Source organism: Monomorium pharaonis, chromosome 2 (assembly GCF_013373865.1).
Source record: "Monomorium pharaonis isolate MP-MQ-018 chromosome 2, ASM1337386v2, whole genome shotgun sequence".
Classification (NCBI taxonomy): Eukaryota; Metazoa; Arthropoda; class Insecta; order Hymenoptera; family Formicidae; genus Monomorium; species Monomorium pharaonis.
The window spans coordinates 19,291,064-19,304,631 of NC_050468.1; the positions used below are offsets into that span (position 1 = coordinate 19,291,064).

General features: G+C 39.8%; 2 protein-coding genes across 4 annotated transcripts in view; one reads left to right on the forward strand and one right to left on the reverse strand.

Annotated features, from left to right (window-relative positions):
* Positions 1-383: 383 nt before the first annotated feature.
* On the forward strand, positions 384-5,165 carry LOC105836641 (ribosome-releasing factor 2, mitochondrial). The gene is made up of 5 exons (XM_036282428.1): positions 384-654; positions 1,042-1,250; positions 1,890-3,664; positions 4,737-4,883; positions 4,958-5,165. Exons 2-5 carry the CDS (start codon positions 1,091-1,093, stop codon positions 5,117-5,119), a joined length of 2,244 nt encoding a protein of 747 aa, XP_036138321.1. The 5' UTR covers positions 384-654; positions 1,042-1,090; the 3' UTR covers positions 5,120-5,165.
* Positions 5,166-13,568, reverse strand: part of LOC105836643 (transcription factor kayak) — a 34,114-nt gene continuing 25,711 nt past the window's right edge. For all 3 annotated transcript variants that reach the window (XM_012680819.3, XM_012680818.3, XM_012680820.3), the window contains exons 2-3: positions 7,182-7,631; positions 5,166-6,969 (exon numbers count right to left, since the gene is read on the reverse strand). In XM_012680819.3, the coding sequence (XP_012536273.1) occupies positions 6,379-6,969; positions 7,182-7,631 (1,041 nt within the window). In that variant the 3' untranslated portion in view covers positions 5,166-6,378. The remainder of the gene's footprint in view (positions 6,970-7,181; positions 7,632-13,568) is intronic.

The window sequence follows — 13,568 nt, forward strand, 5'->3', positions numbered from 1 at the left end:
ATGCACATTACCTACGGGATTGATAGATATTTGACTACATAGTTTAATGTGCACATTTTGTGCACATAGAGGCGCTGATGGATGAAAACACCTAAAACCACCTAAAACGACGCGATGACCGCTCTCAGGTTCCTCTCTGCTGAATTTAATCGAAAAATATTTTATTAAAACACATTATCAAAGCTTCAAAAAAATTTTTTTAACTATTAAATTGGAAAGAGTGATTATATATATATATATATATATATATATATATATATAATATAAACCTTATTAAAAATTAGAAAAGTATTATTTAAAAGCGCTCAACTCGCACACGGTCAATGTTTTTACTTTTTAGCTATTGTATTATATAACATAATCCAAAATTCTTAACAAATTAAAGATAGCTGACCGTCCAACATTTATATATTTTTTTCTAAAATTGCAATTACGTTGCTATGAATTTCCGCTATTTAAATGGACATATACGCATAATTTCGACCAGCTGATAACTGTCATAATCGCTCTGAATTTCTGAATATTGTTGCGTTCCGAGACTCATCGAAATGGAGATATCCGCTGCATTTCACGCTGTATTTCCGCGAGTGCATGTGATTTTTATATAATTGTACATTCGTCAAATAAAAAATTTTGCAAAAAATTTAAAAAAAAGTACGATGTCTTTTTAATTATCTGACAAAATCCGTCATTTACTCTATTAATCAATTTGACCTATCTTCGACACGATATGAAATAAGCACTTTTAGGTTATGTTGCAATGTTGTTATGCTCCTCATGTACTTTTTCTTTAAATAACAATGCTAATAGTATTGACAGTTTTTTAAATAAAAATAGTAATTGTTTATGTATAACTAATAAAGTATTTTTGTGAAAAGATGAATGACATTTGGAGTTTTAATACCTAGTAGAGCAAGAGAGAGTTTGAAAGTATTTTATAATAAAAAAATAATTTAATTCACCTTTTCTAAGCAAAAGAGAAACAAACAAAATGTAATTTGGAAAAAAGAGAAAGTTGATTAATAATGTATGTTCGAATAGGAACAGATAGCGATTTGATAAACACTGCTGAGTTTTGCATATTGAAAAGATGTTAAAACATAATTTCTTAAAGACATCATGGTGTAAATTGTGCACACAATATATCCACAAAAATGCTCCTCTCCCAGAAGCACCTAAAAGTAAAGAGGCATCTAAAAGTGCAATTACAAAGGTACGCAACATTGGGATACTGGCACATATTGACGCTGGTTAGTATTCTACTTGTTATATTAATATAATAAATAAAATCTCTTTAAAAGTCCAATAAAATTAAATTTAAAAAATGTATAATGCTATCATATTTTTGGTTTGTAAATATCAGTTTTATCTTCTTTTTTTATGTTATTTCACTTACAAATTTAATAATAATCTTTAATCAATGTTTGCTTGATTATGTTTTATCAAAATTGATATTATCCTATCATATATTAATTTATGTAAGATGTATTATGTAATACTTTACTATTAAAGTTTGTGCTTTTTATATATGTATAATTTAATATTTCTTTTATATATATATATATATATATATATATATATATATATATAAAAATCTATTATTTTTTAAATTGTAATTTTTAAATTAGGTAACTAGAAAAGTTGCAGAAAAACATAAACACGTTTGAATTCCTAATTAATCATAAAATTAAAACAAGAAACTGTAATAATTCTCTATAGTAGCTCAAATGTAAATTCAATAGAAACGATAACTTTATTATAAAATTAAATAAAATTTCAGTAAAGTCTAAATCTGTTATCTTTTTATTATTTTTTATCGGTTTTTAAAAATAGGGATGTTTCTGAACCATCTAACTTATATATTTAGGTGCAAATATATTTTTCCACAGGAAAAACGACCACAACTGAAAGAATGTTGTACTATTCGGGTCTCATCAAACATATGGGAGAAGTACATCATGGCAACACTGTGACCGATTACATGGAGCAGGAACGTCAGCGAGGGATAACCATCACTTCAGCTGCGGTCACATTTAATTGGAAAGACCATCGCTTCAATTTAATAGACACCCCTGGTCATATCGATTTTATTATGGAAGTCGAACAGACTTTGCAGATATTGGATGGTGCAATTGTAGTTCTAGATGGTTCTGCTGGTGTGGAAGCTCAGACGATAACGGTATCCAGACAAGCAGATAGGTATAACATACCTCGGATAATCTACGTTAATAAGATGGACAGAGTGGATGCTGACTTCGACATGAGTTTGCAGTCTATCGAATCAAAATTGAACATGGAAACGTTACCAATACAGATTCCCATAAAGAAGGCGGGTGTCTTAGAAGGTATCGTAGATGTGATAACTATGGAAAAGTTATCGTTCGATAAGAAGCATCAAGGTACTAATTTAATAAGGACAAAAATATCTGAGAGCGGCGACGAAGGAAGACTATGGGATGCTGCTAGTGAGCAGCGACGACTGTTGACTGACAAGCTATCGGGTCTAGACGACAAACTGGCAGACATTGTTATAGAGCAAGAGTCTTTAGATAACGTGCAGCCGCAAATGTTGGTCGATTCCTTACACAGAGTCACTATAGGTAGGAAAGGTGTGCCTGTAACGTTAGGAAGTTCCTACAAGAACATCGGAGTACAGCCTCTAATGGATAGCGTCATTCTCTACCTGCCGTCGCCATCGAATGTAGATCGATTGAATCCATATCGATGCTTCGAGGACAGTTTGGCAGCCAGAGTCTTCAAGGTTGTTCATGACAAGCATAGGGGACCAGTTACCTTTTTTAGGATTTATTCTGGCAGTATGAAGAGGAGTCAGAAATTGTACAACGTAACACGCGAGCAAAATGAGCAATGTACTCGTCTATATATCGCTTGTGCCGATGATTACGAGGAAGTGGATGAGGTGACCTATGGTAATATCGCAGCTGTAGCTGGATTAAAGAGTACTATCACAGGCGACTTGATGACGACGAGTACGTCGGTAGCCAGTCGCGCCAAGCAGACTATGCTGAAGGAGAATCCGGACCGGCTGGACTACGTAAACAATTTCTTTGCGTCCGGAGTAAACTTGCTCGATCCCGTTTTCTTTTGCTCCATCGAACCGCCCTCCCTCTCGGCGCAGTCTGCTCTAGAGGTTGCTCTTCAGGAGTTGCAAAGGGAGGATCCCAGCTTGCATGTGAAGAACGATCCAGTGACCGAACAGATTGTGCTCGGAGGAATGGGTGAGCTACACATAGAGATCATTAAGCAGAGAATCCAGACGGAGTACAAGATCGACGTAGATTTGGGTCCCCTGCAAATCGCTTATAAGGAAACGATTCAGGATGCTGTTGAAGATACGCTGTTTGTGGAGCACAAGGTTGGCAACACGATGCACAAAGTTATGATCACCATGTCCTTAATACCCAATTACAAGGATAAGGAGAAGCTGCTTCTGGATAGGTCTCCAGAAAATGCTTCGAATATTGATGGTATTCATCCGCGAATGATGAACGCAATTAAAAACGGTATGAAAGCTGCACTACTGCATGGTGTGAAATTAAGTTGTCCGGTGATTAATGTTGGTGTCAAGCTCCACTGGCTGGAGACAACACGCGGTACTTCGGATACTATTATTTCTGCCGCTGCCTCGCAATGCATTCGGAAGGTCGGTGTGCACATATACCTTAAATAAATTCTAATTAGAATTAAGGTTTCTTAAAATAAAAGAACCAATTATTGATCTTAGTACCTAATAATAATAATGATAATAATTTTTGTATGAATTTTTACAATCTCTAAGTGATCTAACCTAGTGTTGTTTTTTGTAAAGATTTCTAAAGTGTTTTAAGATACTCGTGAACCACAATATTATATATAAGTTGCTCGTCTATTTAATTTATAATATTACGTATTCCGGCTTTAGTTAAGGTCTGTATTATAAAATCAATGAATATGCATGTAATTAATGTGACCTAAAGATTAAATTTACACAAAAATTATTATTAGGTATCAAGATTTGCTATAAACTGAACAGCTCTTTCACCTCTATATTTGATATTTTTATTGATTTTAATTTCACTTACTATTGTTAAATTTTATTAATTAATGTTATAAGATATTCATAATCCTAATCGTTGTGCGAGACTTTATCATATTTTATATACACTCTACTGCTAAAAAATAAGAACACTTGAGATTTTCTTATAGACATCACGAAAAGTATCTTAAAACAAAAATGCATTTTAAAGTGAAAAGATAAAGTTTTGAATTATATTTTATTTTTAAATTACATAATTATTTTTATTTTTTAATATTTTTTGTTAACTTTGAAATGCTGTAAGTTGATAAAATATGATTGAATAAAAATTAACAAAACATTAAAATAATAAACGTTCTAAATTAAATTTTTTTTAATTAATGCAATTTCTTACAATAATATCGAATTTTTTGCGTAAAATTCATTTATTATAAAATATTTAAAAAAATGTTAATTAAACTAAAGTTTTGTGAAAAAAAGAAAAAAATATTTGTTACAGTATGTTTGACACATAATTTTTTCAAAATTTTTAGACTTGTATTTTTTTTATTTTTCATAATATGTAAGAAAATCTCGAATGTTCTAATATTTTTGAGCGATAGTATAAATAAATACAAATATTTATTTTGCCCGTTTATTAGAAAATATTGATTTCAATGTTTAATAAGATATTTAAATAAAATGTTTTATATATGCACAGTTACTCCAAGATGGAAACAGCATGTTACTAGAGCCGATGATGCAATTGGAAATCGTTGCACCAGAGGAATGTTCATCGAGTATCAATGCTGATCTTACTCGTAGGCGAGCAGTAATGCAACAGATTGATATACGCGGCAATAATAAGGTGAATAAATTTTCTTATTCGTAATAAATTAATAATATTAATTTATGTATTATGATCCGCATGTTATTTTGTAGGTGATTAGAACCCTCGCGCCACTATCAGAATTATTGGGATATTCAACAACACTAAGAATCATTACATCGGGCAATGCAACGTTCTCGATGGAATTCAGTCATTATCAGCTAATGACCACTGTCGACGAGGAGAAAGCCATCGAAAAAATTAAAGGATTCTAAACTGAATAGTGTAAAATAATGAACAAAGAGATAATATTATCAAAAGTACAATTTCACTTCATTTTATTGACTCAATCTAATCAAAATATATTGCAACATTATCATTGGTGCGTTACAATCTCCATATACAATTCTCAATAGCGACTACCAAATATGATACGGAAAGCTCTAATCAGGAGCTTGGGCTAACCTTGGGGCTAAACCGAAGCAAAAAATCGCTAATGGACTATCAGAAATTCACGGCTTCCAGGCATCATAGCTAGCAGTCGCGTATAAATATATTAATATTGCTTAAGATCATGCAAAAATGTCATACGTCATAAAATATATGTATATATTATATTGTATGGAGGGATTAAATGTTATAATGTCGCATGAGACTGGAAAAACGACAGCCGCATACAAAAATTTATACCATTGCGGATAGCACAAAGCGAGTTTTCAGTTTTGACGTCACAAAAAAATGTCGGAGACAATTTAGGAATTCTCGCGTTCGTATATTTTTTATTTATCCGCTCTATAATATTAAATGTTGAGTTATGCGAACTGTTGTTGATCAATCTTAAGCGCAATTCAAGAGCTCTTAAGACTCCTTAATGTACTTAGAGGTTTGAGCTAATCTTGTTTTGTCTTATGTTTAAATTTTTTATTTTTACAATATAGAATTATAGTATAAAATTTTACTTGTTGAATCGTTTATAAAATGACAAATCTTACATTCATTATTTCTAATTCGTTATTTTAAACGTTAAATTATACTTGTATCACTTGTATGCAGACATTATTGCTCATATCTGCGACAATTTTCTTCAAGGCGCAAACAGCTGTCGCTTTTTCTTTTCAAGCATATCTCTCGCTTACAATTTGTAACGAGAAAATATCATTTTATTATATGTACACAAAATTACATTTTAAAAGTTAGATTGACAATATTTGTTTATTGGTCTTGTCATTGGTCTACGAGTAGGAAAATACTGAAAATCAAATCATTCGCAGCCATTACAATATAAACACAAATCTTTTCTACATACTCGTATTGAGATTTTGAAAGAGAGATACGTGTAAAGAGAAGAAACGCCAACTATTATTAAGCAAAATCGGAAAAGAGCTTTTAAGAGCGATCAAAAATTTCGTTGTAAAGAGCACGCGCATAATACTTCTGCTCCCCCGTGTAAAAATCCTTCGCGTCATGGTACTCCCGTTTCTCATTCGGGATCGTTTTCCTCGTTGGAGCCGTGCTCCACCATGTCATCGTGGCGTCACAAGCTCACGAGCTTCGGGGGATTCGCATCCGGGGAGCTGAGATCCACGGCGGACAGATGGTTATTTCTCTGTTGCGTCGAGCACGACGGTATCAGGGGTGTCGAGACTGGCGTGAGACCGGTACCGCCTTCCATTAGAGACTCAAAGTTAAACGGTATGCCGCTGGTCGGAGTGGTAATCGGCATACCGGCTATATCCATCGTCGGCTTCATGAAGGCTGGTGTCTCCACCGTCTTGAAAGCGAGGGTGTCCGGTCTCTCTTTCGGCTCCACGAACATCGTCAGAGAATTCAGTCTGTTATTGTTGTCCAATCCGACCGGTAATGAATTAGGTCTATTCGGTCTCGTTGCCGCGGCTGTTACCGTCGTGTTACCGTCGCCTTTCACAGAATCGGCGGCAAATTGATCCTCGACCGGGAGATCGTTCTTTATCACGGGTTTTATATCTAGCGGGGACGAGGGGCGTAGCGAACGACGACAGACCTGCCTGTGGGCATCCAAAATAAATTCCAGTTCCTCTTTGACCTGCTTCAGCTGGTCGATCTCCTCCTGCAAGCTCTGTTTTTTCTGTTCCAAGCCCTCGGTTTCCTGCAAAAAGAAAAACGAATATATAATAATAAATTCCTTTCTCTTTGCGACATTCTTACGACGTGACTTTTCAAAAATTTTTTCAACAATTGAAAGCTATATTTCCACAAACGAAATTGTGATCCATATTCATTAAATCCATCATATTCAATATATAATGATTAAAATTCTAACAAGTCTCGTAATATTATATTCACAATTCGCGCACTTACTTCGAGTAGGGCATTGGTGTGATCCATTCTTCGCTTGCGGCATCTCGCCGCTGCCATCTTGTTCCTTTCGCGTCGGATCTGTCGCCTCTCCTCCTCTTCGGGGGTCATCCCGATCGTTCTGGTGGGCCGCCTGCCACCCATGTTGCGTCTAACTGGCTGCTGCTGTTGTTGATGCTGTTGTTGGTGCTGCTGCGGCTGTGTTTGCTGCTGGGTCTCGACGAGGGTGGTCGTCGGTGCCGGGAGATGTACCGCCGTTGTGTTTTGCGTTTGTGCCGGGGTCGGCTGCGACGGTTCAACCAGCGGTGGTACAAAGCCGGCCTCGCGACTGTGCGACGCCGACTCGCTCGTCAGCTCCAGGAACGTTTGCTCGATGCTACGGAGGGTGGTCGGCGTCAGCGTCGGCGTCGTCCTGGTCGGCACTCCACTGTGCAACCCGTCCAGAGATACCAGCTATAACATAAAGATAATGGATCGTGTTGATTGAAAGTGTATCTAAAAGATCATTTAAAAACATTTGGCTTTATTCTCTAAATCTCGTTGAGTAAAATGTCAATCTATAATAGAGTGAAAATTGAACTTGTGCAAATATTCGAGCGGTCTCTAATAGGAGTAGAAAATAATTTCTATTCAGTCCTGTAGAAGTAAATTGTGACTCTTAGAGAATGGCAAATCATTTAAATAACTGCGCAAGCCCAATTTTCACTCTACGGGATTTACAGAGATTTATTTTCTTTTCAATTATAAATAAGGAACAGTATAATCTGATTTTATGCGGAAATATCAGCGTGACGAGATGTATCAGTAAAAGTTACCCGTTTACTTCTTTTCCTCTGCCGTTCCAGTTTCATTTCTGGAAACGCAGAAAATGACGAACTAACTTGACTTCGTGGCGTTGACAAATTTTCTGCAGCGTGTTCTTTCGCAAGAAAGAACTGCTAATGTAGGTGCGTTTATCGCGTTATCTTTGACTTTTCAGGTCCGATATCAGCCAGTTAATCTCGAGCCAGGATGGCTCGATAAAAATATCCGTGATCCAATAGCCGATAACGTATCGTAACGCGCCCGCGACGATAGACCAGAGTTTACGATTCCGTGCGTCGTTATTAAAATTACAATATATGTGACACGATCGCGCCTCGCGATTTAACTCGCGTGTCTTTTTCTCGCGTACATTTCCCGACGGAAATTTACAAACGCCAGGCCGCGGCGTTTCCACGCGCCGTGGCGCACGTGCGTTATAACGTTGCGCAATACTGTAATTCGCATTGAATTAAAAACATCGTTTCCATGCGACGGCGGCCGTGGCGGCGGCGGCGAGACGATAAAAAAGATTCGCGGTCACTCGAACGCGATTTCACCGAGTGGGAGAGGAGGGGGGGGGGGAGGGGGGAGAGGGAGAGAAAAGCGCGCGCGAGGTAAGGGAAGGGAGACTTTACGAGCCCGTCTCGTTCTTCCTAACTACGACGATATTAACGAGGCACCTCGAATCGCAGCTCACGTAGCGACAACCTCGCGCGCTTGCCATTATCGCGCCGCCAATCGCCAGCCGTCGGTCGGGGACGAGCGTAATCTATACGCGTTGCGCGTTTCCCAGAAAACACAAAAGGACGCAGGAAGGAAAAGGAAGAGAAGCCCCGCGGGACGTCCTTCGCTCTTTCTCTCTCACGCGGGAGAGAAGACGCGCGCGCGCGCGCGCGCGGCTCGCTATCATTTCTAAAATTACGAATCGCCGTCCATCCTCCGGCCGTTTAACGAAGGTCGCCGCCGCCGCCGGCGGCGACTTTGCTTCGCGATGAGGCAAACGTCGAACCGAAGCCACATTTGAAGAGTACGCGCGTGGGGCTCTAAAATGATGTATAGCTCTACGATGAAAGACGCTCAAGTCGACGCACCGATGTGAGCTTCTCCCATTTTCAGAGATTTTTTTTCTCAATTGAGAGAAACAACTGTCTTGACTGTTTCCTGTCTTTTAAATATCTAATTCTAATCAATAAAATAATACATAAGACAATAATAATTTTTCACGTGCGGTTTGTGTATCCCAAAGTAATCAAGCTTTCGCATTTTTTTGTAATATTGTTTTGTGTGTATTTCAAACGCAAAAAAAATGTTAAGAAAAATGTTAAAGACAAAATTTTATAAAAATATGTATGCAACTTTTAATATATATATAAAATAAATATAAAATAAAATATAAAATAAATATATGTATAAAATAAATAAATATATGTAGTATGGATTGATGCATCTTTTGCGACATCATCCGTCCGGAGATGAGGGAAAATACCGTAGGCAGGCGCTTTAAGTGTCATCGCTAAAATTACTTAGCGCAGCTCGGAGGAGCGGCTTCGCCGATTTCGGCCGTCGTCGTTTTGGCCACCCACCGACCACGCTTCTCTCGCCCATCGCGAGACCGTCGCGCGCGCGGGGAACCTCAGGAATGTCCGGAGCGTTAAACTTAGGCGTTACCGAATCGTGTCCGTGCGCGTCACGGTCACTGGAATTCCAATTCCGTGTGAGAAAGTATCGAAGGTAGATCCTAGAAAATACAGAATTCGCTCGGAGCGATCTCTACCGATCGACAGAGATCGGTAATGGTTCTCTCTCTTTCTGTCTTTCACTCGCGGTAACGGTGGACAGTCTGTTAATTATTAAATCAAAATTAGTGCGCCACGAAACGATATCGTACCGCGAAGTGGAGCTGCGTGTGCCGCAACTCGAGAGAATTTTTAAGAGTGCAGCAAAAAGGTGAAAAATGCGAATCTTACGAGACGGCGTACATAATACGTTGTCTGTTGATTGCGATTTTATATACCTAACAGAATTGCGCAGCTTTATCTTTTACGACTTATCCAGACAAGCTTGCATAGCTGCATAAAGAAATGCAGCTACTATATGCATAAAGAAAACATTATCCTATCACACTTTTTTTTATAATAGTAATTTATAATAGAAGTGCGATTGACTAATTTTCTTTGCATATGCTGGGTATGCAGCTCGACAATCTTGTATCGATTAGGCCTTTATGAGCCAACTTTTATCAAGATCAAGAAGATATGGTATATAATATGAAAAAGTTACTTCGCGATTTATGTTAATGTTGTTTTGCGTACATAGAATCTTCGAAGATATTAATTGTCAAAGCGAAACGTCTTGCCAATCGAAATCGCCAATCATTTCTTTAACTCGTTAGTCAACCCTTTTCGGATCTTCAATTGTGTCGACCTTCGCGAAAGACGATTTTAATTTATTTGCGGCATCTTTCTCGGCATTGACATTTTGCGAATTGGCGGTGGAGAATTTGCGATCGCGAAAGCGACTTCTCTCGTCGCATTGACTAGAGTTACCATCGGAACACGAATTTCGAGAATTTTCGAGTGCAAACTCGGCGCTTATCGAGGAGCGCTATTTGCTTTCCGCCGAAAACGGAAACCGCGGGAGACTCGTCACGCAACGAGATCGATGGGAGGTGCGGCCTGGTTAACCGTAATTTTTAACGTGACCAGAGCAACGGCGGGACAAACTGAGAGATCTGGAATCGTCTAGTTTTCCAAACAATTTTAAATATAACGGAGAAAAAAAAACGAATTAATAAGATGTTTACTGGCAGGCGAGGACAGATGGCTCCTTATTTACAATTATCGCCGAACTGACGGCTTCCGGCGGTACTCGACGGCCTTCGGGCCGTTCACCTTGCGGGCCTTGCTCCGCATTGTTCGTCGCAGGATCACTCGAACATCGTTCATTCGAACGAGTCATTATGTGCGCGTGCATCGTAGCGACGCGTCTTCCCTCGCCCGAACGTGAATCACATTCGCACATCGCGCGCGACGATTTCCCCTCCCCTCGAAGCGTGCTTCGAGCGTGTTTCAATACTCCGTGCACATCACGCGACCATGCACAACGACATATATACATAGAAACGCACCTGTACATACGGCTCGAGTGGAGGGAAGAGAGATGCGTGTAATATCTGATAATTATAAATATTAAAAGGCGCGGTCGACGACAGTGGTGCTTCAAACCGTAAAACGCATGTACTCGTGACAAATTAGCAATTTTTTACGAAATCAAAATGCAAATTTTACGCGAGTAATACTTTAATAAGATTCATTTAATAATTTAATATAATTGATCAAATTGGATCTTTTTCTAATCCGATTTCTTCTACCGGGAAATTCTGCTCCGAATTGAAGCACCACGGGGAAAAACGACGTGCAACGAGGAGAAGCCTCGATTTATTCGCAGAGCGAACTACGCAGAATTTCGCGAATCTCCGCTATCCGTATGCATTTCAGCGGAATTTCCTCCTGCGAGATGGAGCGGCGGGAACGCGTCGCCGCGCTCGACGTCGCACTTTTTTTTCGCAAAACCCGACGGCTGTTGGCATGCACACGCGTCTTCCGTTTTGCTATGCGATTGCTCGCTCGCTCTCGTCCACACGTGTGTGCGCGCACATGCGACGACCAACGACACACACACACACACGCGCGCGCGCGCACACGCATGCCGCACACGTACGGCGGGCGCGCGCACGCGGTTCTATAAATAAATATGTGTTTGCTCTGTTCTGTTTCTCTCTCTAATCTGCCCTGAGCGCGCGCTGCTAGTCCGCGGACAAAGGGCGATATCGGCCACCAGAAAATCATTGCGAAACGCGCGTATCCAGATTACAGCCGCGCGTTCGCGTTCGCGCTCGATTTGCTCCGAAATACGGCGAGGCGCAAAGGCGAAGAAACCGAGCGCTCAGCGTCGCGTCGCGTCGCATCGCCACTCGTGTAATTCTACACCACGGAAAATAGATCCTCGCCTAGAACGTCGCTTCCAGAGCGAGGACGATAGACTAATTGCGCGATCGAATCCAGGGAGCGTGCTCGTGAACGTACGCTATTGCCATCGCGACCGAGATACCGCGCGCTTATACGGCGCGATCGAGATATAAATCGATCGAGACGCAATACCGGCTCGTAATCGCTATATCAGAATACAAATTGCGGTTATGAATGCATTATGTGCATATTGTGTGTCGAAAATTCATAATACGTTAAGATCTAGCTCGCCATGCCGTTATTGTGTACATAGTTTTTGAAGATGTGAGAGCTAGATCTTTATTAAAATAATCACTATAATTTGCAAGTGTGCCAACGTCGGATTAATTGGCAATATTTGTTGGGAACGTCGCGACGCGCAGATTAATGGCCCTTGCGTGCGCGGGTCCAAGAAATGATTAGAACGCTTTGCAATTTTGTGGAGTCCTTAGCATATATTATCCATGTGGCTAGACAGTTTTTGAGAAAGTCACCAAGTTAGAAATTTAGAGTCCTACAATTTAATAAATTAAGTTGGCCCATTAGCGATTATTCGATCAAAAATTAAGAGAGAGAGAGAGATGTACAATGATATTTCTAATTTTAAAATGTGTGTCTCCTCTCTCAAAGCACAAAGTAAATTTGTATTTTATAGACGTTGAATTAATTGCTATACAATATAAAGTCCAAACGTATTAAATAATCGTTTTGAAAAGCGACAGTGAACCACCGAGTTAGACTCGATTCATATTTTACAGCCGTTCCTGCCGGGCTTATTAATCAAATAAACGGCATAAAATGATTCTCGGTACACTTGCGATAGTTTCACCCGAGGCGGGTGGAACTTCCAACGATATTGCACAACGTTGCACAATTCCCGCTCGTTCGCATCGCAATCATCATCCCGCATAAACCGAATGCTCGCTCGCTCTAAGGCGAGCTTTCTCTCCTTCAAGTTCACATCGCGAATTGCGCGATTAACTCGCTGCTTCGTTGCACGCGAGCGAGCGAGCGAACCATGACGACGACGGCGACGACGGATCGGCTGATCTTTCGGCGAAAGCACCGTCGTCGTCGTCGCCGTGCTTTCCCCGACGATCCGCGATCGCAATTAATCCGAACGCCGTGAATGAATGAATCGGTCTCTCATCGCGCTTCGAAAAGGCGCGCCAGCCGCGCGCGTCGCGCCGCGTTTATTTTCAGATCAGAAACGATCGTCTCTCCTCGCCGCTTCGGGGCCCTTTCCGAGTCGACAAAGAGCCACTTTATTCGCGCCGCGCGATCACAATGAGATCGAATGTCGCCCCCGTCAAAATGTATCCACATCGCAGTTTACATCGACGCTGTCGATGCGTGCGCGTAAATATTTCTCGACTTCTCTCTCGCTCGCGACTGTGTCGATTAGAGAATCGTATCAGATAACGGGAAAGGTATTTATTAGGTAATAAGAACAAGGGAAGATTGTTTCTTTCTACAGGAATAAAATGATTATCGTGTTAATATCTGTGAAAGTTTTGATCAAACAAAAATTGCGTCGTTTACCTTGTACTTGTTTCGGATTAATTGAAAAGTATCTTTT